Source organism: Lithobates pipiens, unplaced genomic scaffold, assembly GCF_037356315.1.
Source record: "Lithobates pipiens isolate NorthernLeopardFrog02 unplaced genomic scaffold, aLitPip1_a1.2 Scaffold_16, whole genome shotgun sequence".
NCBI lineage: Eukaryota > Metazoa > Chordata > Amphibia > Anura > Ranidae > Lithobates > Lithobates pipiens.
In genome coordinates this window covers 35,939,745-35,967,259 of record NW_027507748.1, presented here as the reverse complement: position 1 = coordinate 35,967,259, position 27,515 = coordinate 35,939,745, and the positions used below count along the sequence as shown (strand labels likewise).

The following is a 27,515-nucleotide window of genomic DNA, read 5'->3' as shown; positions in this document are numbered from 1 at the left end:
ACAGTGTATGAATGCATGAAAGCAGCTCTGTCAAGGCCACAACGCTGACACGTTTCGTCCCACCCACCGGGCTTACTCACGAGCAGGGCAAAACGCATTGGGGTTTGGCCTGGACAGAGCTGGGCTGAGGCTGCTTTCATTCAAGTGAGGGTCGGGCATGTTGATGGAGGACATGTGGGATATTTTGTTTGCTGGATTTAGTGTACTTTAGTTCTCCCCAGCTAGCACCCACAGTGTGAGCCACCAGATTGGGACAAGGGAGCCTGTGAGCGGGGGGGGGGGCACCTTTGGTTTTCTAAAGTGGACCCCTTTCACATGGGCATAGCTGCCAACTCGTGACCCGCACTGGATCGCTTTCTCAGCAGAGGCCTGCCTGCCATTAGCAGGTCGATCGAAGGGTGATATGCTGATTCCTGCACACCTGCTTGAAAAAGCTCTTTCCAGGCAGAATTAAATGTCAACTCCAAAGTGTCGCAGAATGTCTTGTGACCGGGTTTCCATTCAGCTGTCATTCTTATAAAAGGACATTTACAGATGAAAGGAAGAATCTCATTGGCTGTTGTGGGCCGTAAGAACACCTGTCTACTAAGATACTGAACATAATAAAGAAAAAAAAATGAAGGCAATATCACTTTAGTTGCCTGTAACAATGATTTTGTATCCTTCCTGCCTTGCATTCGGTGTCATGGGACATGACATCTGCTGGTGTGGTAAAGATCAGCCTCTTGGCCCTTAGCACAGTTGGGGTGACAGTCGCAGTTCTCTCTGATGTTTACCAGCTCTGAGGCCTCTGTACAACATTTCTGAGAATTTGCAGCTCTCTGCGGCAGAATAAAAGCAGAGCGGCTTGCTTTAGACAATCCTGCATTCTGAGAATTTCCCACGATGAGCTGTTCTATTTCCCATTATATACTGAGTACAGGGAGATAAGTTTTGTTTGCCGGAATGAAATCTCTGGGGGACAGAAATAAGTTAACGCAAAACCTCCATTGGCCCTCTTATCAATGAGGCAGGATACAGGAAACAGATGTTGTGCCTCTATTTCCTAAAGTGTCTGAAATGTGTACTGTTTGTGCTGCCGTATAACTGTTAATTGGATGATGGTTGTTTAGGTGTTTTTGGAGGTCATTGATGACTAGACGTCCAGACCTCAATTTTGCAACGTCGTATATAGTTCTGTTGACGTGACAAAAAAACATTATGACTGGTTCGCTAGCTAAATCATTTTTTTAAAAGACGAAGTCTCACTTTCGTTTTTATTAATGAGTTCTGTTGCCAGGGGACAAAGTACACAAAGTCTTTTCCCCCATCTTCCTATGTGCTCTGTTGGGTTAGGGAGAGGTTGAAAAGGGTGCCCCCTCCTCTGCTCTGGTGTCTTTACACACCTTCCCTTCCTTAGTTGGTCTCTTCTTCCCTTCCTTAGTTGGTCTCCTCTGGTGCCTCAATACACTTTCCCTTCTTTAGTTGACTCCTGGTGCCTTTACACATCTTCCCTACCTTAGTTGACTCCTCTGGTGCCTTTATACACCTTTCCTTCTTTACTTGGTCTCTTCTGGTGCCTTTCAGCACCTTCCCTTCCTTAGTTGGTCTCTTCTGGTGCCTTAATACACCTTCCCTTCCTTAGTTGACTCCTCTGGTGCCTTTACACACATTCCCTTCCTTAGTTGACTCCTCTGGTGCCTTTACACACATTCCCTTCCTTAGTTGACTCCTCTGGTGCCTTAATACACCTTCCCTTCCTTAGTTGACTCCTCTGGTGCCTTTACACACATTCCCTTCCTTAGTTGACTCCTCTGGTGCCTTAATACACCTTCCCTTCCTTAGTTGACTCCTCTGGTGCCTTTACACACATTCCCTTCCTTAGTTGATTCCTCTGGTGCCTTTACACACCTTCCTTTCCTTAGTTGGTCTATTCTGGTGCCTTTACACACTGTTCCTCCCTTAGTTGGTCTCTTCTGGTGCCGTTACACTCCTTTCCTTTCTTAGTTGGTCTCTTCTGGTGCCTTTACACACCTTCCCTTCCTTAGTTGGTCGCCTCTGGTGCCTAAGGAAGGGAAGGTGTGTAAAGGCACTGGTGGAGTCCAAGCAAGGAAGGGAAAGTTCGTAAAGTCAAGAAAGGAGACCAAGTAAGGAAGTGAATGTGAGTAAAGGCACCAGAGGTGGCCAAGTAAGGAAGGGAAGGTGTGTAAAGGCACTAGAGGAGACCAAGAACGGAAGAGAAGGTGCATAAAGGGACCAGTGGAGAGCAAGTAAGGAAGGGAAGGTGCGTAAAGGGACCAATGCAGACTAAGTACGAAAGGGAAGGTGCGTAAAGACACCAGTGGAGACCAACTAAGGAAGGGAAGGTTCTTAAAGGCGCCAGAGGAGACCAAGTAAAGAAGGGAGTGTGTGTAAAGGCGCCAGAGGAAAGCAAGTAAGGAAGGGAAGGTGCGTAAAGGAACCAGAGGATACCAAGTAACGAGGGGAAGGTGCGTAAAGGAACCAGAAGAAACCAAGTAAGAAGAAAAGATGTGTAAAGGCACAAGAGGAGGCCAAGTAAAAAAGGGAAGGTGCATAAAGGCATCAGAGGAAACCAAGTTAGGATGGGAAGGTGTGTAACGTGACCAGAGGAGGCCAAGTAAGGAAGGGAAGGTGCGTAAAGGCACCAGAGGAGAGCAAGTAAGGACAGGAAGGTTCTCAAAGGCGCAGAGGAGATACCAATTAAGGAGGGGAAGGTGCGTAAAGGAACCAGAGGAGGCCAAGTAAGGGAGAGAAAGTGCGTAAAGGTAAAACAGGAGGCCAAGTCAGAAAGAGAAGGTGCATAAAGGCACCAGAAAAGCCAAGTAAGGAAGGGAAGGTTCGTAAAGTCAACAGAAAAGACCAAGTAAGAAACGGAAGGTGTAGAAAGGAACCAGAGAATGCCAAGTAATGGAGGTAAATTATGTAAAAGCATGAGATGATAACAATGAAGGAAGGGAAGTCATGTAAAGGCACAAGAAGTTTCTCTTAAGTCTAGTAATCTTCACTGTGTGGCCCTCCCCAGAGCCACGTGGCCTTTTCAAGGCTAATGTTGTGCTGGCATGCATGCTGTGTCTCCATTCATTCGCGTGGGTGACCCTCCAATCGAAAGCTATTTCCCTCCACTTTAGAGAGATTTTTCTTGCACTTCCTTTGGTGTCTCCAAGACAGGAAGTAAAGGGTTTTAACCCCACGCTATCCAAAGCTAAAAAATAATCGTTGGTGTTTAGATACACTTTAATGTACTCTAGCACAAGAATGTAAATGTTTTTTAACCAGTATATATTTGTCATGTTTCTTTTCCAGGGGAAGTCTGGGGAGAGCAGCCCAGCCGAAGAGACAGCACCACCATCTGTTGCTAAACTTGCTGGATTATTTGGTGACAAGGTCAACAGCCCCAGGAAAGAGGTGACTACACTTACTCCAATTCATTCTCTTGTAGTAATCAGAAGTGATGCAGTAAATTCTGTTTTGCACTCCATTGTATCCACACCAGGCCTGGAAACCAGCAATTCCTGTATTTGCACAGCAGAGAAATCCTCTAATTGCCCTGTTGCCACCAATTACTGAAGCCAACAATGGTAAATGACTCCTAGAAAACAAGTGTTTGCTTGGTGATGGTGGAGCAACACATATCAGTTTAAAGAGTACCTGTACTTGAGTTAAACTTGTCAAGAGGGATTCATTTCAATAGAGAGGTGCCTTTTTTTTTTATATCTGACTTTTAAAAACACAACTAAAAACGCAACAGACCAGTGTGAGGAGTTCCATAGGATTTAAAGGGATGCATTTTTTTAATGCATTTTTCTTCTGCTTTTTTTTTTAGCTGGAAAACTGGTCAGTGTGAAAGGGCTCTAAAAGTCCTGCTTGTTGCTTGTTGTTGTTAAAAAAAAAAACGCACCAAAAACGCATCTCTCCAATTAAATTAATAGAAATAGCATCAAAAAGACATAAAAAAAATGCATAAAAAATGCAATGCACCGGTGGGAAATGCTTTGTCCAGTCACAGGTCCAGGGGAAAAACGAGAGGCAAATGTGGCAAAACTGCATCTTAAACGCAATGCACTCCAGGACCAATTGAGCAGTGTGAATCATCATCCTATTTCACTTTTTACCTTACTGCATTTATTGCAATATGTTTCCATTCTGAATTTGAATTCATCTTTGAATTTGGATAATTCGTTATTTCATTACGTTATTTTTTTTACGGTATTTTGTTATAATTTACAGTATCTCACAAAAGTGAGTACACCCCTCACATTTTTGTAAATATTTTATTCTATCTTTTCATGTGACAACACTGAAGAAATGACACTTGTCTACAATGTAAAGTAGTGAGTGTACAACCTTTATAACAGTGTAAATTTTCTGTCCCCTCAAAATAACTCAACACACAGCCATTAATTTCTAAACCGCTGGCAACAAAAGTGAGTAGATCCCAAATGAAAATGTCCAAATTGGGCCCAATTGGCCATTTTCCCTCCCTTCAGGACTGACGCAACCTGGCAGGCCGTAGGAAAAGAGGGGGGGGGGACGAGAGAGCGCCCACCCCCTCCTGAACCATACCAGGCCACATGTCCTCAACATTGGGAGGGTGGTTTGAGGTAACCCCCCAAAGCACCTTATCCTCATGTTGATGGGGAGAAGGGCCTCATCCCCACAACCCTTGTCCAGTAGTTGTGGGGGTCTTTGGGTGGGGGGCTTATCGAAATCTTTAAACCCCCTTTAATAAAGGGGACTCCCAGATCCCGCCCCCCCCCCCCGTGTGAAATGGTAATGGGGTACATTGTACTCCTGCCATTTCACCCAAAAAAGTGACAAAAAAGGTAAAAAAACACACACGCAGCTTGGCACAAGTCCCTTAATAAAAACAAAACAAAACAAAAAATTCCAGCGATGTAATCCTTCTACGATCCATGAATGATACAGCCTCCTCCATAGGAGCCGCCCGGCAGAATGACGCGCGTCTCGGATCACAGTTCTTAAATAACCGAGGACGGGGTCAACCGTGACGTGTGGACGGGTGACCCCTCCCCCCTCTGACGCAGGGGGAAATGCCGTGGTTACCCAGTGACATGTACGGGTGACCCCGCCCCCTCTGACGCAACGGGGGTTTCTCGTGACGCATTTCCATGGGTGCCACCTCTCCTTTCCATTGCCGCTGCCACCCCCTATTCATGTGCCTGGCCTCTTTCAGGAGGCTGGGCGCATGAATTACAGCGGCAGGGGTGTTGTTTTTTTTTTTTTGTTTACAAAGGTTTTTATTGAAAAAATTCAGACAGGTACATGGAAAAGATATAACAAATACATTAATCAGCATTGAGAGTGCTATTCAGATCTGGAATTTGTGTATTTATGAACATTCAGCTGCATAGAGTGCTGAAATACAAATGTCGTGTAGGTGGCACTCACAATGTATAAGTTCTTGGAATCCTATTCATTAACCTTTTTACAAAACTAGAAACTAAAAACTAAAAAATTTAAATAAAATACTGCTACTAGTGCAACAGGCTTTATAACAAGCTCACTTCATATTTATTACGACTAATTTATCTGCATAAGTTCACTTATAGTCAAGGCACAATTGGTGTTGATTCTTAAAGAAAGAAAGCAGGTCCACCACCATTCCCGCTACCGACGTCAGAAGTACTTTCTGATGCCCGTGGGGCAAAACAGTCCCCCAAGCCCGCTAAGAGGCAGCCCTGAAGTCCCACTTCTGATCGAAGATTCGCTTGGCATCCATGTGTGTGGTGGATGCGTTCCATCAGTTTTATTGGCTCCATGCGATGAAGCACCTGGGACCATGGGACTGAGGGTTTACGCCACTTTACGGCTATTGGACAGGGGTGTTTTTTTTAATTAAGCACCTGATTAGAGCCAGATGCTCTAATAGGCTTCAAAATAGGGCGGACATGGAGTGCAGAGTATTGCGCTCGGAGCCCACCCAGGTGTGTTAGGAAAGTAAATGAATATTCGCTTTTCTAACACTGAATTGCCTCCACACCAATCAGCGTGGGTCTGATACCCATTTCCTGATTGGCTGAAAGGACAGGCGATCCTGTTGGATGCCTAGGAGGGGGAGGAGGAGGAAGATGCATGGCAGAAGCCACAGTGATCCACAGGAGGAGGCAGAAAGAAAACTCACCGGACATGCTGCCCGCCCACCCGCTTCCTAGATGGGGTAAGTGCGATGTCCCGACTGTCCTCCCGGGGGGGGGGGGGGGGATGCCACCGACCGGGGCAGGGGGGTGCCTGTTTGCCCCCCCTCCCCCTAAAAGAAAGAAAGAAAGAAAGAACCACCATCCCCCACTGCTGACCACGCTGTGTTTTATGCCTAGTGTGTGTGTTTTTCTATATTATAGGAAAACAGAAGGACTGGCAGGATCACCAGGGATTTCACTCAAAGGAAGCGATATATTAAGAGAACAGGATAGGTTTTCATACAAGTACGTGGCAGAGCAGCCACATATCGGGAATATGAAATGTTAGGGTAAAAACTACTGCATAAAAGTGCAAAAAAGAACCCATGAGGGGGATAAATCCTAAATCCTGTCTGTCTATCTATCTATCTATCTGTCTATATATATATATCTACAGTTGTGCTCATAAGTTTACATACCCTGCCAGAATTTATGATTTCTTTCACTCAAGGTTAGTGTTTGGCTAAAGCCATTTATTACCAATCAACTGTGTTTACTCTTTTTAAATTACAATGGCAACAGAAACTACACAAATGACTATGATCAAAAGTTGACACACCCCAGTTCTTAATACCGTGTATTGCCCTCTTTAACATCAATGACAGCTTGAAGTCTTTTGTAGTATTTGTGGATGAGGCTCTTTATCTTCTCAGATGGTAAAGCTGTCCATTCCTCTTGGAAAAAAGCCTCCAGTTCCTGTAAATTCTTGAGCTGTCTTGTATGAACGGCACGTTTGAGATCTCCCCAGAGGGGCTCAATGATATTGAGGTCAGGAGACTGAGATGTCCGCTCCAGAACCTTCACTTTATTCTGCTGTAGCCAATGACGGGTCGACTTGGCCTTGTGTTTTGGATCATTGTCATGTTGGGATGTCCAAGTACGTCCCATGCACAGCTTCCTGGCTAATGAATGTAAATGTTCCTGCAGTATTTTTTGATAACGTACTGCATTCATCTTGCCATCAATTTTGACCAAATTTCCTGTGCCTTTGTAGCTCACACATCCCCAAAACATCAACACCACCTCCGTGTTTCACAGTAGGAGTGGTGGACCTTTCATCATAGGCCTTGTTGACTCCTCTCCAAATGTAGTGTTTATAGTTATGGCCAAAAAGCTAAATTTTGGTCTCATCAATCCTAATGACTTTGTGCCGGAAATTTTGAGGCTTGTCTCTGTGCTGTTTGGCGTATTGTAAGTGGGATACTTTGTGGCATTTGCGTAGTAATGGCTTTCTTCTGGCGACTCGACCATGCAGCCTATTTTTCTTCAAGTGCCTCCTTATTGTGCAACTTGAAACCGCCGCACCACATGTTTTCAGAGAGTCCTGTATTTCACCTGAAGTTATTTGTGGGTTGTTCTTTGCATCCTGAACAATTTTCCTGGCAGTTGTGGCTGAAATTTTAGTTGGTCTACCTGACCGTGGTTTGGTTTCAACAGAACCCCTCATTTTCCACTTCTTAATTAGAGTTTAAACACTGCTGATTGGCATTCTCGATTCCTGTTTTATACAGTTCAACTACCTTTTCCTACAGATCCTTTGACAATTCTTTTGCTTTCCCCATGACTCAGAATCCAGAAACGTCAGTGCAGTACTGGATGAAAGATGCAAGGATCTTTCAGGAATCCAGAAACTCATTGACTTTTTATACACACACACCAATTACAGTGGAACCTTGGATTATGTGCATAATCTGTTCCAGGAGAATGCTTGCAATCCAAAGCACTTGCATATCAAAGCGAGTTTCCCCATAGAGGTCAATGGAAAGATTTGTTCCGCATTGACTTCTATTGCATGCAATACTGCATGTGGCCAGAGGTGGGGGGGCACTGAAGGGACTTGTAAATACTCAGAGATCGCTCGGCTGCACTCGGAAACCCTCGGAAAGGCTCGGAAACACTCGGGAACTGAATGTTTTCAAGTATGTCCTAGTGTTTCCAAGTATTTCCAAACGGCTTTGAACCATTCTGTGTGTCGCCGGTGCCCCCGCACCTCTGGCCAAATGCGGTACTGCACACCGGAGAGGCTTGAATCCTGCTCACTTTGCGAGACAACACTCGCAAACCGAGTCAGTAATAAAATATTTACAAAGATTTGAGGGTGTACTCACTTTTGTGAGATACTGTATCTATCCTATCTATCTTCTTGACTTCTTCTTGATGTCTATACTGCAGGGGGGTCATTCTCCTGCAAGATCCTGGGGATGCCCCAATAGCCCAAATCTCGCAATATGATGTGTGGGACAATGCAGGATTGTCTTTTCACAAAATATGGCCATTGTCCAAAACATGGCCAGAAAGAAGATGACGTCACCCTTGCCAAGGCACCCTGGGTTATCTAACTTTTTCCCCCCCGCTTTTTTTTTTCACATCAGGTCTTTTAGGAAGGGAGAGGGGAGCACCTTGAATAAGCAGACCTTGTTACTTAGGTGCAAGGTCCACTTTAAGACGACTCCATCACACTCCGACTGTGGCACGTGTTATAAGTCTCCTTCTTCAGTTTGTGGTCACATCACAGCCGGTGAATCAGAATTGTTGCAATCTGACTTGCCCTCCCTTCCTTATTTCAGTTTCCGGCCTATCGGAAGTGATTGCTTGCAAGATGATAGCGTAAGACCAAATAGGAAATGTGCTTTATAGAAGAATAGGATCCTTAAGGGCCACCTCTACCCAAAAACTAAAGTTTCAATATTGGATCATTGTAAAAAGCAAAAAAACAAAAAAACTCCTGAAATGTCCTTTTATGTTTTGGGGACTGCTGTAAATGTATGCACGAATATAAAACACTATTTAATAGAATTATGTATTAAATAAAAATGTGTATATCAGCTTCTTGTACTATTCTGTGCAGCAACACTCTACACTGCCCTCTACAGGAGAGGGCTGAAAGTGTTATCCACTCAGGATTTATTTAACTCTTATGCCGCGTTCACACAACCGGATTTTTTTGACGGACTAGGTCTGACGGTCTTCCCGATAGACTTTCGGCGGAGTTCCGACAGACTTTACGAACTAACGGACTTGGCCAAACACAAGCACACCAAAGTCCAATGGATTTGAACATGATGACGTACGAGTGGACTAGATTAAGGACTTTCATAGCCAGTAGCCAATAGCTGCCCTAGTGTCGGTTTTCGTCCGTCGGACTAGCATACAGAAGAATGGATTTTTTGACCGGACTCGAGTCCATTGGAAAGATTTGAAACATGTTTTATTTCTAAGTCCGTCTGACTTTTGGGGAAAAAAGGCCGCTGGGGCCCATACACGATCGCAATATCCGACAGTTTCATTTCGTCGGAACCTAGTCCGTCGAAAAGTCCGGTCGTGTGTACGCGGCATTATAGAGAGGTAAAGCACAGGGAATTCTGTATTCAGCATTAAAGGGAATGGAGGTGACACACTGCTGTATTTCTTAGCTGTTATACAAAGGTGGTGTCACCCCTCCTGCTATACAGTGTGCGAATGCGAAAAATTTATTCAGAGTCACAAATAATTTGGCAGCTAAAACAGTTCACGTACATGTAAGTCAACTTAGTATTTAGCCATTTGAGTTGAACCATAAATAGCCTGGTTATGGTAAATAACGTCCATCCACATGTTCGGCCATGTGAATTTTTGTTCCTGTGTGTGGCCTCCGCCACTGAATTTCATAGATAAGTTGGTCTCCAGCATCGGGGGCATCCTGACCACACAAGAAAATAATTTTGAAAATTGTATGGGTCCCTCTATTCTCCTCTTGGTGTCTGCATGTATAGTACACCCTTAGGCCGCGTACACACGCGGGGACTGTTCGCTCAACTTTGTTCGTCAAACAGTTTGAGCGGACAGTCCGCTCAAAATTAGCATCGACGGACTTGCCCACACACGACGAACGAACAGTCCGCTGAAACCGTGCGCGATGACGTGAACGGCACGTACGACGGGACTAGAAAACGACGTTCTATACACTGCAATGCAACCTTCGGCGTGTAAATCCTTTCTGAGTATGCGCGGAACTTAGTTTGACGAACAAGCCTACACACGGGCGGACTGTCCGCTCAAACAAAGTTTCAGCGGACAGTTTTACGGAATTTCCGTAAAACTTTGTTGGTCAGACTGTCCGCTGAAACTGTCCGCTGAAGCCCACACACGAGCGGACTGTCCGCTGAAACACTGTTCAGCGGACAAAGTTGAGCGAACAGTCCCCGCGTGTGTACGCGGCCTTAGAGGTTCTCTTTACATTTCCTATCTGGTGTCCTTTGGGCACAGTAGCACTGCTCCCTCTCTAAAGGTAATATATTAGTGATGTTTTCCTTGACATAATCTTGGTGTTTTCATGTCCCTTCTCAGGCTCCACCATACAAGCCAACAAGAAAAAAACCTCCTTGTTCGCTGCCCTTACCCAAACTTGACGCCACCAACAATGGCGAAGAGGTAAGTTCCCATCTAAAAACATAAGAACCTGTGTACATGGTTTTCCTCATCAGAACTACTTCTATCCCCATACAAGTCAATGGGATTACAAAAGTAGCTTGAAGCAGCTTGATGCAGCTTAGGTCAACTGCAGGTCAGAAGGAGGTCAACTGCAGGTCAGAAGGAGGTCAACTGCAGGTCAGAAGGTGGTCAACTGCATGTTAAATGAGGATTAAATTCAGGTGAGAAGTCAGTCAACTGCAGGTCAGAAGAAGGTCAAATGCAACTCAGAAGGAGATTAACTTTAAATGTGAAGTACAGCCAAAATATGTTTAACTGTACTTCTCCTGAAGGATCACCGGAGTGTAGGTCGTTCTGCGCTGACCCATTTTCAGCCAACAGTGGGCAGAAGCCCGCTGTCTGCTGATGTCACAGAGAGCCAGTCCAGGCTCAGGAAAGATCATGACCATATGGTTGGGGATCCGCCCACATGCCTGGACCGGCAGTTGACTCAGCCTCTCAGCGAGCCACTGAGAAGCTGAGCTGACCTCTCCTGCCGCCTCCACAGCCCAGTGCTTCAGTGAGCATGAGGGTGGGGGCAGAGCAGAGAACCTGTGACTGACAGTCACCAGCTCTCTGCTCAGGGAGCTCTGAGATCTGAGTGATCGGCAGTGTTTGATCGCTTACTTCTCAGTCTTAGAGCTGGTGGGCGACAGGTACACCTAGGTAAGTATGATTGCCCCCCAAAAAATTTAAAAAATCCCATACTTCTCTTTGAAGTCAGAAAGGGGTCATCTTCAAGTCAGAAGGAGGTCAATTTCAGGTCAAAAGAAGGTAGTCAACTGGAGGTCAGAAGGAGCTCAACTTCAGGCCAGAAGGAGCTCAACTGCAAGTGAGATGCAACTGTGAGTAAAAGACTAAATTTAGGATAGAAGATCGAATTCAGATCACAAGGAGCTCAAGCACTGGAAGGAGATAAACTTCAGGTCAAAGGGGGATCAACTTCAGGTCAGAAGGAGCTCAACTGCAAGTGAGATGCAACTGAGAAGGAACTCAGAAGCATCTCAAGGTGATCTCAGGAATAATATAAATAAACCTGCAAACACGCTGCATTACCCATCTACACCTAAAAAAGGGCAATGAACTTGTTTGATCTCCAGTAAGCCATGACCTTAGTGATGGACATTGTACCATTTTCATTATGCCAACATTTATCTCATATTATGTAGAATATGACAGAAGACGGAGCGCACAAAGATGGATGAGAACACCTAAAGCTCCCAGGTGGACAACAACAGAGTTAGTAATTTGCTAAAGAGAATCCAAGAGTTATGACGTATCTCACCAAGCTTCACCTCTATCCAAGCTGAAAGTTAACTGACCCTTAAACAGTGTTCTGTGTAGATCCTAATGGAATGGGATGGCCTGTGTAGTAATTGTATACTGATCAATGCTCGGGCGTCTTAAATATTTACACCTTGTGGTTTTCTGTTCTTGCAGAAAGTGTCTCCTCCTCACACACAGATGCCTAAGGTCAAGGTGAAGAGTTCCCCTCTTATTGAGAAGCTCCAGGTGGGTGGAAATTAAAATACTGCTTCTGGAACAAAAGTGACAGTAATCCCTGATTCCATTGACGACAATATTCCATTGACAACAATAGGGTGTGACTTGTCATGCGACTTGGAACTCAAATTGCATGACAAGTCACACCGATGTGAACTGGGGGCTTAGCCCTTGTACACACGGTCGGAGATTCCGACAACCAAATCCGTCGGATTTTGTCAGTCGGATTTTGTCCGAAACTGTTGTATACACACGGTCGGACAAAGTTGTCGGAAAATCCGACGTGATGACGTTATTTCGTTATGACGGGACTACGTTCAGGCTAGTAGCCAATAGCTTTGATGTAGGAATTTGATCTGAGCATGTGTGGCACTTTGTCCGATCGGAATTCTCTACACATGATCGGAGTATGTCCAATCGGAGCATTTTGTCTGAAAATTTTACCAAAATTTTACCAACAAGTTGGAAAACTTGGTCTGTCGGATACTCCAATGGAAACAGTCCGATGTAGACCACACACAGTCGGAAAATATCCGACAAAACGGTCCGATCGGACACATTCCGTCGGAATCTCCAACCGTGTGTACAAGGACTTAGACATTTAGCCCTGCTAAGGGCCTGCAGTGATGCTTTAGATGAGTTTTGCATTTACATATAAGTCTATAAGAAAGCAGAACCTTCTTGAAGCAAGTCAAATGCAGGTCAGAGGCAAGACAACTGTAGGTCTGAAGGAGGTCACCTACAGGTCAAACGCACCCATCATTGAATTTTAAAAGACCTCAGACGCGCCTCCAAACTAATGTCAAACCAATGCTGTCAACACTAGTTCAAAGCCCATCAATGCAGACCCTAAAGCACTATATGACTTATCATTGCCATCATCAATCAGGAAGGAGAACACCCCCACTACCTCCATATCTCCGATGTAATGATTACCGTGATAATAATATCAATAGCCATTCTCAACCATGGTTCCATGGAACCCTAGGGTTCCCATACCTCCCAATTTTTTGAGATAGGAACGAGGGCCACCTATCAGCAAAAGTTTGTAGGCATAGGACACGCCCCCTGCCACGCCCCCTTAAATGAGAACTATACATAAAAAGATTAGTTAAAGCCACAAGTGCTTTTTTTATCACTACTATTCCTTTATATTGGCTTATGAAATTTACAAATGCAGCAATTTAGAAATTGGAGGAAAGGTTTAGCACCAGGAAACACTTTTTGTAAGATAAAAAGTGCATGTTATATACAACTATTTAGTTCAGACCAAAATGAGGGACAAATAAATAATAAAGAGGGACAGAGGGATCCCTCGAAATCAGGGGCAGTTGGAAGCTATGGACTCCCCCAGAGATTGCTAAGAGTTCATTGATCTGTGTCCGGTCAACCTCCCATATGATGGTGCCTTTGTCGTTCTGTGTCCAATGCCACTTGGCAGAGCCAGATACATATACATGACACCAATGATCTTTTCAGCTGTCAGTAAGAGTGGCATTATGATCACCAGTGTAAGAGGCGCTGACCACCAATGTAAATGACATTCTTCCCTTTATCTCCCAACTGATTGATTTTAGCGGGGTATCCCTGAGACCAAAAAATTATTTCAAGGGTTCCTACGTGGAGCAAAAGATTAAGAAAGGCTGGTTTACACATAGGAATAATAATTCAGATTATTGCATGTTACATAGTTTTTGTTTCAAAGAAAATATTTCCTGTTCAGGTATCATTGTATAATAGCGCCCTCTGGTGGCCAAACACAAATATGCCCAACTAACAGAAGTATGAGGCCTCATGCATACAGGACGTTTTTATAGCTGCTGTTTTTGGCTTCGGACGTTTTTTTTCTACAGTCAATAAACTCTCCAGTGTGTTATCCTATGTGTTCATGCACACATAGTTATCAAAGTTTTTTGGCTGGGGCCTGTTTTTGGCTGAATAAAAAAACAAAACAAAACTAGTTGGTTCTGATTGGAGTTTTTCAGCTGTAAAAACGCTCCAACGTAAAAAAAAAAAAACCCAGATAAACCCTCAAAATGTTTTTTATCCCATTGATTTAAAAAAAAAAAAAAACGCCTAACATCAATAGTATGTAAACTCTTGGAGGGGATTATAAGGGACTATAGACAAGATTTTAGTAATGAGAACGGTATCATTAGCAGTAATCAGCATGGATTCATGAAGAGTCATTCTTGCTAAACCAATCTACTAACCTTCTATGAGGAGGTGAGTTGCCATCTAGATAAAGGAAGGTCCGTAGACGTGGTGTATATGGATTTTGCAAAAGCATTTGACACAGTTCCCCATAAACATTTACTGTACAAAATAAGGTCCGTTGGCATGGACCATAGGGCGAGTACATGGATTGAAAACTGGCTACAAGGGCGAGTTCAGAGGGTGGTGATAAATGGGGAGTACTCTGAATGGTCAGGGGTGGGTAGTGGGGTCCCTAAGGGTTCTGTGCTGGGACCAATCCTATTTAATTTGTTCATAAACGACTTGGAGGATGGAGGATGGGGTAAACAGTTCAATCTCTGTATTTGCGGACGATACTAATCTAAGCAGGGCAATAACTTCCCCGCAGGATGTGGAAACCTTGCAAGAAGACCTGAACAAATGAATGGGGTGGCAACTACATGGCAAATGAGGTTCAATGTAGAAAAATGTAAAATAATGCATTTGGGTGGCAAAAATATGAATGCAATCTATATACTGGGGGAGAACTTCTGGGGGAATCTAGGATGGAGAAGGACTTGGGGGTCCTAGTAGATGATGGTCTCAGCAATGGCATGCAATGCTTCTAACAAAGCAAACAGAATATTGGCATGTATTAAAAAGAGGATCAACTCCAGAGATAAAACAATAATTCTCCCGCTCTACAAGACTCTGGTCCGGCCGCACCTGGAGTATGCTGTCCAGTTCTGGGCACCAGTCCTCAGGAAGAATGTACTGGAAATGGAGCGAGTACAAAGAAGGGCAACAAAGTTAATAAAAGATCTGGAGGATATTAGTTAGGAATGTTAGTGAGGAAAGGTTGCGAGCACTGAACTTATTCTCTCTGGAGAAGAGACGCTTGAGAGGGGATATGATTTAAATTTATAAATACCGTACTGGTGAGCTCACAAAAGGGATGAAACTTTTTTGCAGAAAGGAGTTTAACAAGACTCGTGGCCACTCATTAAAATTAGAAAAAAAGAGGTTTAACCTTAAACTACGTAGAGGGTTCTTTACTGTAAGAGCGGCAAGGATGTGGAATTCCCTTCCACAGGCGGTGGTCTCAGCGAGGAGCATCGATAATTTCAAGAAACTATTAGATAAGCTACCTGAACGTCCGCAATATACAGGGATATACAATGTAATACTGACATATAATCACACACATAGGTTGGACTTTATGGACTTGTGTCTTTTTTGAACCTCACCTACTATGTAACTATGCAATCTGGTGACGAGCAAGGGATGACACAGTACAATAGGGATCTCCCCCCAAAGTGATTCAGCAGGACTCAAGATGTTCACCAAAATCAGAACAAGAAAGGGGACCAATAGTGAAGTATTGCAAAGTTGGATGATTTATTGAACATAAAATGTTGTACTTACAGGATACCAGTAAAATCAGGCATTGTAGAAGTGACGTCGTTCAGACTCCGGACCGGAAATTACATCAACGCGTTTTGTAATTTCCGGTCCGGAGTCCGAACGGCGTCACTTCCTGTTGCGGTGGAACGCAGGCTGGCTACGGCATTCCTAGACTAGATTACTTGCTGTCAGGGCTGGGCTCAGCCCTTCCTTCTCTGAGCTGGCCGCTCAGCTGTCAGCTAATTGCCAGCTCCTAGCTCTCCACAGTTACTCAGCTGTTGATGATATTCTGCTCGTCAGTCCTGCCTACCTAAGCCGTCCAGTCCAGAGGAGCTCTGCCTTCGCCTTGGTCAACATCACAGAGACTATCTCCTGCATTCCTGTAAATAGACTTGCTTGGCTGACATCCCTTCTGGCTCCAGATCCTGCTCGCTGTTCCACTACATTGATCCCTGACATCTGGCTTGTCTGACTATCTGTTCCAGTTTCTGAACTGTGGCTATGTTTTGACTACGTTTGTTCTTTTTACTTTTATTATTAAACAAGTGTGATTTGACTGTACTTCTGTCTCGGTCTGATTTTCATGGTTTCTGAAACTTGCTTTCTACATTCCTGATTTTACTGGTGTCCCATAAGTACAACATTTTATGCGCAATAAATCATCCAACTGTGCAATACTTCACTATTGATCCCCTTTCTTGTTCTGATTTTGGTGAACATCTTGAGCCCTGGTGAATCACGTTGGGGGGAGATCCCTATTGGACTGTGTCATCCATTGTCCATCACCAGATTAAAGAGGGGGTTGTGTGTGTGTCACACCACAAAGTGAAGTTTGGAGCACTTCAGCACTTTTTATGAAGATTGGAGCACGATAGCACTTTATTGTGGACTTTTTTGGGGGGGGCCTTCATTGGCAATTAATGACAAAATATAAAAAAAAAATCCAAGTGTATAATAGCTCTTATTATACACTTGGATTTTTTTAATATTTTGTCATTAATTGTAGGCACTGTAGTGTAATTCTTACCTAGGCAAAATTTGAGTACATGGGAGCAGGTACCTGTCCAAAAAAGGTACCAGCTCACTGAAAAAAAGGAGGAGGGAAAAGGAATGACCGGTTCACTTTAAAAAAACTATTGATATGTAGTAGTATGTGTTAAATTTAGTAGAGGTAGTAAGAAGTAATACTTGTAGTAGTAAATAAGAAGCAGTAATAGTAGTAGTATTGCAGTGACTTGCAAAAGTATTCATACCCCTTGACATTTTTTTAGTTTTTTTCCACTTCACAATTATGTGCCACTTTGTGTTGGTCTATCACATAAAATCGCAATAAAATACATTTAAATTTTTGGTTGTAACATGACAAAATGTGGAAAATTTGAAGGTGTATGAATACTTTTTCAAGATACTGTAGTTTGCAATAATTAATATCATAAAATTGATGAAAATAATAATAATTTTTAGATTGTAAGCTCTAACGAGCAAGGCCCTCTGATTCCTCTTGTACCAAATTGTAACATAACTGTAATGTCTGCCCTCATGTTGTAAAGCACTGCGCAAACTGTTGGCGCTATATAAAACCTGTATAATAATAATAATAATAATAATCAATAGATCACTAATAATAATAATAATAATAATAATACAGATTATTGCATGGTTGTTTTTCTTATAATAAAACTATTTCCTGTCCAGGTATCATTGTATATTGGCGCCATCTAATGGACAAACATGAATATACAGAGTAACAGAAGTAATGCATTTAAAAAAAAAAAATGGTGCTACCAACTAAACAAATTATCATTGCATTAATAAATTATAGATATTGGAATGTAGTAGCAAATAGTACATTTAGTAAGCAGAGGTAGAAAGAAGCAATATTTGTAAATAAGAAGCGGTGATGACAGCAGTACAGTAAGCAGTAGCATTAGTTTATATTAATTGTAAAGAGTAGCAGTAGTCTAGTTAACTAAAAGCGACTAATAAGAATTAGTTCTGTAAATAGTGGTAAAAAAGTATAGTTAGAAATGGTTAGAAATGGCGTTTGTAGTATGCTGTAAACGTAGTAGCAAATCTAATATGAAGTAGTAATTGGTGATACTTTAAATGCTTCAGCCCCGGAAGATTTTACCCCCTTCCTGACCAGAGCACTTTTTGCGATTCGGCACTGCGTCGCTTTAACTGACAATTGCGCGGACGTGTACCCAAACAAAATTGACGCCCTTTTTTTTCCCCACAAATTAAAAAAAAAACAAAAAAAAATTATTTTGAAAAAAACACAATATTTTGTACATTATGCTATAATAAATAGCCCCAATTTCTTTTTAAAAAAAGCTATTTTTTCCTCAGTTTAGGCTGATATGTATTCTTCGACATATTTTTGGTAATAAAAAAAGCGTATATTGATTAGTTTGTGCAAAAGTTAAAGCGTCTAGAAACTGGGGAATAGATATTTGGCATTTTTATTATAATTTTTTTTACTAGTAATGATCTGCGATTTTTATCGGGACTGCGACATTATGGCGGACACATCGGAAATTTTTGACACTATTTTGGGACCATTGTCATTTATACAGCGATCAGTGCTATAAAAATGCACTGATTACTGTAAAAATGTCGCTGGCAGTGAAGGGGGTTAACACTAGGGGGCGATCAAGGGGTTAAATGTGTTCCCTAGTGTGTGTTCTAACTGAAGGACTGTGTAGGGGAGATGACAGATCGCTGTTCATACTTTGTATGAACAGACGAACTGTCACTTCTCCCCCCAGAGAACCGGGATCTCTGTGTTTTACACACAGAGATCCCTGTTCTCGCCGTGTTACGAGCGAACGCGGGATGCCCGGCGATCATCAAAACCGCCGTGTGAGCTGCGGGAGCGCGCGCCCCTAATGGCTGCCTTAAGGAGCGACGTAACATGACGCCAATTCACCTGCCCGTGCCATTCTGTCGCAGTGAAACTGTGGCGGCTGGTCGGCAAGTGGTTAAAACCCAATTGATCTTTCAGTTTAAATTGGCTAAATCTATTCCTTGTGCATCAAAACAAAAAGACGTTTCATGTCTTACCGTTTGTTTCCTTTCTAAAGCAGCCGCAGCCTCAGTAGAAAAGCCTATCCCCCTGCCAGCATGCTGCAGAGAAGGACATTTGCTCTCCCTGTGGAAGCAGTGGTCTCTCTGCAGCGCTCCAACACACCTCCTGATATATCAGAGCTGGAGTTCTCCAATCAGCATTGAGCATGAGCTTTGCGGTCGGGTCTCTGGTGATGAAAGGAATCGTACAACATGAGGGGGTGTAAGATATCATGGTGATCACCTGGATTTTTACATTACAGCTCTTGTGTTGCAGGACCAGGGCCATGTTTAATATTGATTGGACCCTGGGCAAAACTTTTCTTGGGTCCCCAGCTAGCAGCTAGACTCAAAATCTGAATCAGAGGCAGCTACTGCGATTGGTTGCCAGAGGTTACAGTGTATCATTACCGCTCACTGACTGGTTGCTAGAGGTTACAGCACACATTACAGCTCACTGATTAGTTGCTAGAGGTTACAGCACAGGATTTCTGCTTGTTGATTGGTTGCTAGAGATTACTGTGGATATAACCTCAGGGGGGGCATGATATCCCCTATTTACATATGAATGCTGCCACTATTTACATATGAATGCCGGTAATTTACATGTAAGTGCAAGGTCTGCAGGTGAGTCCTCTTTACACAACAATAGGGCAGAGCTGGGCAGCATTAATTGCAGCACTTCACACTGAGATATTGGGACACAGCGCAGGACTAAAACTTCAGGGGACAAGGACATTTAAACCAGGATAGGTGGCAAGTATGAGGCAGCCACTTTGGACCCCACAACAATGACAGGGCCCAGGGCAGCTGCCCCTTTTGCCCCGCCTTAAAAACGGCCCTGTGCAGGACACAGGTGTGACTGCTAGCCTCAGAGATGAATGGAAGAGCCCAACTGACCCTGACACTGGACTTTAAAGTGGCCATAGAGGCTTCAATGTTATTATCTGAGCGATCAAAACAATCGAATTGGCAAACAATGGAACAGCCATGATTTCCCTTCTCACTGATTTAGACCAGATCCGGTCCAATTAATTTTTTATTGTCCAGGATGAAAAATTACAGATCTCATTGTATCGATCAGTGTACTAGATATTTTGTTTATAATTTCGATTATATTTTTAATCAATCTGATTCTGAAATTGCATGGTGGAAATGCAGGTGCAATCAATAACTTACAATCGTATCCTAAGCTGTTCCAGCCAGCTGTACACATATACTGTATGCAACCACGGGGGGGGGGGGGGGGGGGGGTGGAGGGTTGGGCTTTAACGCCAGGCTGCTACATATATCTGTCCATGTGTGTGGCAGTGGGAAGGGGATAACTACCGCCATCTACTTCCCGGTGTGTGCCATATCGATCAAATGGGTTGTCGACTGTTCTGTTTCAATGCTGCTTTATGCATTGACATACCGCCTTAGACCCAGTCTGTCTGGGCAGCGGTCACTTGCTGACTTGGCTCCATCCACAAGCAGCTTAACTCAGTAAGACACAGATGTTTAATCCAATGCTATTTTACTTCAGGTAATTGCAGCACAGAGAATGTTCCCAATCTTTCCCAGTGCGGCTCTCGTTCTGGGACAATGTCATATGACGGCATCCCAGAACGGCCGCTCTCACGCACCCACATCCGCGGCTCTTTAACCATGTGATCGGCTGTGACCAATCACAGCCGGTCACATGTAAACACGGGGAGATGCCGGTAGTGGCGACTTTAGGCATGAAAACATTTACTTTAAATGATTGTAAACCCTAATGGAAAAAAAAAAAAAAAACACCCTGCATGATAAAGGCATAATGAGCTAGTATGCATAGCATACTAGCTCATTATGAATCACTTACCCGAGAACGAAGCCCCCCCGGCAGCCGTCCTCGTCTCCCCCTCCGGTCGATGACATCTATCCCGGAGGTTACTTCCGGGTTTCGCGGCTCTGGCGCTGTGATTGGCTGGAGCCATGATGACATCACTCCCGCACATGCGCGGGAGCTGCCGGGAACAGCACAGTACAACTGAAGCAACGGCACGTACGTGCCGTAGCTTCAGTTGGCTAAAGTGCGCATTGTGCCGCATGACGTTGGCACATGCAAATACAGGGATATCTCCTAAACCTGCACGGTGCAGGTCCAGTGCAGCCTGTAGTTTAAAGTGGTTGTAAAGGGTTTACAACCACTTTAAAGGAGAAACGCCATAAGAATTCGAAAAATTCCTTAGGAATCTCCACTTACCTTATCCTGCTGCAGGATTCTGTGGTAAACCAGACAGACCCAATCTTCGCCACTCATTGTGGGCTCCGTTAAAAAAACCTTCAAGGACCGGGGCCCCTTTTTATCGGGGGTTCCACCCCCTTGGACCCGTAAAGCACCCCGCCAGGAAATATGGCTGAAAAAAACCAAGCACTGGATCCCGGGGTCCAGATCTCGAAAAAGAGAAGCGTTACAGGCAAAATCTCGTTTCTTCAGACACGAGGCCCGGGTACCATCCAATTTGGCCTAAAAAGACACTTTGAATAGATCTGACTGCATAGCTAGCCCCAGCAAGGATTTCTCCAACGGCACTCAGCACAGCACATCTCTACTCATGACCAACACCTGAGACACTGGCGAAAAAACTGAGGTAGTCCCAGTAAGAGGAGGGGTTATATAGGGGGTTAAACTACCTGTCTAGGGTGTGCCAGTTTCCATCACCTAAAGGTACCTATATAACCCATACAGTAATTATGGTGGCTCTGCGTCCCGTGATGTATGGTAAAGAAATCTATTATTGCATAGTTGTTTTTGTGTTGCATAGCTGTGTTCTGATTGGATGGTCTTTTTTTCAACAAGGCTAACTATGTAAATATGTATCTTTGTTGTTAAGACTAAACTAAGTAGTTCTAAACAGGAGGGCAAAAGAAAATACCAAAATCACGTTAGTAAACAAGTTACAGTGACTCAAAACTGCCACTAGATGTCAGCATGCTGCACACAAATGATCACCTCAAGCAGTTCAATATAAGTCATTAAAAATAAAATACATGAAAAAGGTGCAGAACATTGGCTATAAATCTAGTTTTCTTATTGGGAGAGATCAGTTGGAAACAAAAATGATCATCTGTAGACATGTGCAGAACGAAAAAATTAGTTTCGTTTTGATTCGTTATTTAAATAAAATTGTTTAGTTGAATTTCGTTTAATTCGTTCTTGGAATTAGTTTTGTTTATTCGTTTTCGAATCAATTCAAAATTTTCCAATTTCGGATGGTTTTGAAAAGTTTTCAAATCAAAGTTGAATAGTTTTGAATTCGTATAATTTTCCAATTTCCAAAGAAAAAAAAAAATAGAATAGAAAATAAAGGAATAGAATAGAAAAAATGTAAAAAAAAAAAATTAAATTAAATTCTATTCCCTTATTTTCTATTCTATTTTAGTCTCTTTGGAAATTGGAAAACCATTAGAAAAAAATTTGAATTTCGTCCAAATTTTTTTCGTTATTTCGGAGTTGCTTTTCGGTACTATTCTAATTCGGAAATTCGGATACATCCACCATTAGTGGCCACTGAGGGTATAAATTCCAGGAGGGAGATGCATTATCCGCTGTATATGCCGTTTTCATTGGTCTAATACTGAACATATTTCTTCTTCATTTTCCAGGGTAACTTGGCCTTCGCTCCAACGCATTTCCTCCCAGGAGCATCGCCGAAGAGCCCCGGTCTGAAAATCATGGCGTCTCCGTTTACCAGCCCCCCCTCAACACCCAGCAGTCCGAGCTTTCAGGCGCGTGCCAGCGAGTTGGAGGAGACCCCTGTCAGCTTTGAGCAGCCACCAGAGGGCGCCCCTCTCCAAAGTTACACCAAGGTTACTCTTTGTAGTTCTCCTTGCATTGGTGGATCCTGAATTTACCAAATAACAGTTTGTAATAGAAGCATAACAGGCGGCCGGGGGGTAATCCACAGACGTCACCAATTGTTCACTGATGGGTTTAACAGGCATTCCTCGAGCTGTGCTTCCCCCGCTATAAAAGGTTTAACAAGCTTGTAAAATAAATCTTCTTTCTAGGGCCGTCATGTATTAGCCTTGTGCTGTACGTCTCCAGAACAATGAAAAGTCAGTCTCTGGTTAGGGACTAGGAGTAGGGATGAGAAAATTTCAAAGTAATCATTTCTCCAAAATTCTGGTGAACAAAATTGGGAGATTTAGTTGAAATATCACCATTTTGGCTAAATGCATTGGAATTAATCGGGCAGGTGAGGTTAAGGATGGTTTTTAAAGGAGAATTCTAATAAAATATAACAAGATAATGATGAATAGGCCATTCAGAAAATAAAAGGGTATCTGAAACAGAAACAGTGCCTAAAATTTTCTTCCAGCCGGGGTCTGTTTATGCTATCAGAGTGCCCCTTTACATCAGAATGCCCCCTTACAACAGGTGTCCTCATCAGAGTGCCCCTTTTTATCAAGTGTCCTCATTTAGAGGGCCCCTTTAGGTGTGCCCATCAGAGTGCCCCTTTACATCAAGTGTCCCCATCAGAGGGCCCATTTTAGGCGTCCCTATTAGAGTGCCCCCTTACATTAGGTGTCCCCATCATACTGCTACTTTACATCAGGTGTCCCTATCAGAGGGCCCCTTTTAGGTGTGCCCATCAGAGTGCCCCCTTACATTAGGTGTCCCCATCAGAGTGCCCACTTACATCAGGTGTCCTTATCAGAGTGCCCGCTTACATCATGGTGTCCCCATCAGGGTGCTCCTTTAGATCAGGTGTCCCCATCAGAGTGCCCTTTTACATCAGTGTCCCGATCAGAGTGCCCTTTACACCAGGTGTCCCCATCAGAGTGCCCCCTTACATCAGGTGTCCCCTACAGAGTGCCCCTTTAAATCAGGTATCCCCATCAGAGTGACCCCTTACATCAGTTGTCCCCTTCAGAGTGCCCCTTTACATCAGGTGTCCCCATCAGAGTGACCCCTTACATCAGGTGTCCCGATCAGAGTGCCCCTTTGCATCAGGTCTTCATATCAGAGTGCCCCCTTAAATCAAGTGTCCCTATGAGAGTGCCCCCTTTCATCAGGTGTCCCCATCCGAGTGCCCTTTTACATCAGGCATCCCCATCCGAGTACCCTTTTACATCAGGCGTCCCCATCCGAGTGTCCCTTTACATCAGGCATCCCCATCCGTGTGCCCCTTTACATCAGGTGTCCCTATCAGAGTGCCCCTTTACATCAGGCGTCCCCATCCGAGTGCCCCTTTACATCAGGCGTCCCCATCCGAGTGCCCCTTTACATCAGGTGTCCCCATCAGAGTGCCCCTTTACATCAGGCATCCCCATCAGAGTGCCCCTTTACATCAGGCATCCCCATCCGAGTGCCCCTTTACATCAGATGTCCCCATCCGAGTGCCCCTTTACATCAGATGTCCCCATCCGAGTGCCCCTTTACATCAGGCATCCCCATCCGAGTGTCCCTTTACATCAGGTGTCCCCATCAGAGTACTGTTATAGATCAGTTGTGACCCATCAGCACAAATGTAGCCAGGCAGGCAAGGGGGTGGGAGCTGGGAGAAGAGGATGCTGCAGGGGGCAGGAACTAATTGGAGAGGACTGCTGCAGGGGCGGGGCACACATGTGTCTGGATAGCGGTCCGCCAATTAATGAAGGCTAATCCTGCAGTACTTTTTTTCTGCCACTAGATGTCTCTAGTCTTCAAAGGAGTCCAGCCTGTGACCAAGCCGTGACATGAGGAGCAACTGTGATGAGCTCATCTCTCTGGTACTCTGCTCTCTCCTCCTATCAGTGTGGATGAAGGAACCTGCTAGATTTCTTTCATTCATGGATGAATCTCCTGCTGCAGGCTATTGTATTACGACAGCTATCAGAATACCTGAATTGTGGATTTTATCTGATTGGATGCAGGCACTGTTTGGTTGACAATATTTCACCGATCTGCCTTGACAACAGACACTTGTTCATTTGATTTTTGTCAAGCTAAGCTGTGCCGACAGAGGCATCCATGGATGGCTTGAATTTCCGTAGCTGAGATGTGGGCTGTGTATGGCAGTAGGTCTGTCGTAGGTTTTTCAATTCAGTTCATTGAAGGACAAAGCTGAGATCTTGGCTCTCTGACCTTTTTAGCACCACATTCAGGAGTAGGATACCAAGCACAACAAAAAACAAAAGCACGGTCTATTGGTGGTCCCAGATATGGTAACCCCCCCCCCCCCATGGGGTCGCAGACATAGATAGAAAAACAGACAAATTGTTATAGCTGAAGTTTAGCTAAAAAAAGCTTATATTACTTACCTGTAATGAGGTATGTCCCACAATGGACAGGCTGCTGGATTTTGTAGAAATTTTCACTGCAAGGCTGCCCTGTCCTCTTCCTGCTGCCAAACGTCTGGCGTTGTAGGGGTTAACATCTTCAGGTCTCCAGGCTCAGCTGCACTAAAGATGGATACACCCCCTCCTGCCTTCTCCTCCTATTAGATAAGTTCTTTCTCTGATTGCCTGTAATACAATCTGTGAATGAGGGTGAGCCTGGTGAGTCAAATGATTCTCTCCTCCATTCGCAGATTGTGTTACAACCAATAAGGAACTCTTCTCATTGGAGAAGAGGGCAGCAGGGAGCGTGTCCCCATTAGTTTATCTTTAGTAAAGCTGAGCCTGGAGATCTGAAGCTGTTAACCCACACCTTCAGCAGCAGGAAGAGGACAGGGCAGTCCTGCAGGGAAGTTCGGCTGCAGGAAGAGGGCAGGACAGCCCTGCAGGGAAGTTCAGCAGAAGTAAGAGGACAGGGCAGCCCTGCAGGGAAGTTCAGCTGCAGGAAGAGGACAGGACAGCCCTGCAGGAAAGTTCAGCAGCATGAAGAGAACAGGGCAGCCCTGCAGGGAAGTTCAGCTGCAGGAAGAGGACAGGGCAGCCCTGCAGGGAAGGTCAGCTGCAGGAAGAGGACAGGGCAGTCCTGCAGGGAAGTTTAGCAGCAGGAAGAGGACAGGGCAGTCCTGCAGGGAAGTTTAGCAGCAGGAAGAGGACAGGGCAGCCCTGAAGGGAAGTTCAGCAGCATGAAGAGAACAGGGCAGCCCTGCAGGGAAGTTCAGCTGCAGGAAGAGGACAGGGAAGCCCTGCAGGGAAGGTCAGCTGCAGGAAGAGGACAGGGCAGTCCTGCAGGGAAGTTTACCAGCAGGAAGAGGACAGGGCAGCCCTGCAGGGAAGTTCAGCTGCAGGAAGAGGACAGGGCGGTCCTGCAGGGAAGTTCAGCTGCAGGAAGAGGACAGGGCAGCCCTACAGGAAAGTTCAGCTGCAGGAAGAGGACAGGGCAATGCAGTTGAAGTTAGCTCCTTATTTGGCCAGCTTCTTATTTAGGTTGGATCTTTATTCACAAAAGTGATTATTTACTAAACAATCATCTGCAACGTTTATTATAAAATTGTGAACTTTAACAACAATTCTGTCTCTCTACCTGCCATGCATTTAAAGGGGTAATTCTGAATAAATAACCTTTTCTATATGAAAACCATCTTGGCTCACTCAAATTCCACTTGTTTTATACTCATTGGGCATCCTACTATAGGAATAGCTTGGCTTCTTAGCAAAAAATTCCTATTGAAACGCATGGCTGTCAGGGTGCCATATTGTAGGATTTATATCACTTGGCTTGGGCCAAATTGAACTTTCCTATACAGTAGGATGCCCAAATGAGTATAAAACAAGTGGCATTTGGGTGAGCCCAGATGGTTTTCATATAGAAAAAGTTCAGCTTCATGACAGAGCAGCTCTGCAGAGAAGTTCAGCCTCAGGAAGGGGACAGGGCAGCCCTGCAGGGACGTTCAGCAGCAGGAAGAGGAGAGGGAAGCCCTGCAGGGAAGTTCAGCAGCAGGAAGAGGACCGGGCAGCCGCGGAGGGAAGTTCAGCAGCAGGAAGAGCACAGGGCAACCCTGCAGTGAAGTTTAGCAGCATGAAGAGGACATGGCAGCCCTGTAGTTAGGATTTCCACAGAATCTAGCAGCCTGCATATTATAGGACATACTGTACCTTGTTACAGGTAAGTAATGTGACTAAAGCTGCAAAGAAAATATCTTTAACTAAACTTTAGCTGTAACCCTTCATCACTGTATCCAGAACAAAAAATAAAATGATCTAGGCGCTTGCTGACCAATCACATACCTGGTACATCACTGGACTTAAAGTGGTTATACAGTGGTACGTGCTTGCTTGTAAAAGCAATCCTAGCAGCTAACTAGCCGCTGGATTACTTTTACATGTAGTGGGAGGGTATGTCTCCCACCGCCTTCCACAACTTCCCTGAGATCTCCCTTCCCAAGAGAGTTCCGATCGACCAGCTGGTGCTCCTGCCAGCTAATCATAGAGCCCAACAAAGACCCTGAAGCAATGATGTCATATCCCCGGATGTAAGCAGCGCCATTTTTAAAAATCAAAAGCATTCAAAAATACTGATCTTGGTGTAATTCGAATGCTTTTAAAGGCAGAGGAGGGGTTTGGGGGTCTTATAGACCCCAGATCTCTCTGTAAAGAGTATATGTCACATGCCTATTGCTGTCACAACGATGTTTGCATTCCTTGTGACAGCAATAAAAGTGATAAAAAAATAAAAATGAAAGCGATAGTGTAAAAAACATTTTTAAATTTTTTTTCTTTAAAGTGCCCCAGTCTTCGTGCTCGAAGGCGAACGCACGCATCGGTGCTGTGCGTTTATTGCAGTTGCATGGGCGTGCACAATTTTAAAACATGACATGT

The 27,515-nt window shown here is 44.2% G+C and overlaps 1 protein-coding gene across 1 annotated transcript in view; it reads left to right on the top strand.

Annotated features, from left to right (window-relative positions):
• Window positions 1–27,515, top strand: part of RCSD1 (RCSD domain containing 1) — a 126,081-nt gene that overhangs the window by 90,116 nt on the left and 8,450 nt on the right. Inside the window, exons 2-5 of the mRNA XM_077479735.1 lie at window positions 3,304–3,405; window positions 10,524–10,607; window positions 12,087–12,158; window positions 22,425–22,628. Coding sequence (XP_077335861.1) covers window positions 3,304–3,405; window positions 10,524–10,607; window positions 12,087–12,158; window positions 22,425–22,628 — 462 coding nt within the window. The remainder of the gene's footprint in view (window positions 1–3,303; window positions 3,406–10,523; window positions 10,608–12,086; window positions 12,159–22,424; window positions 22,629–27,515) is intronic.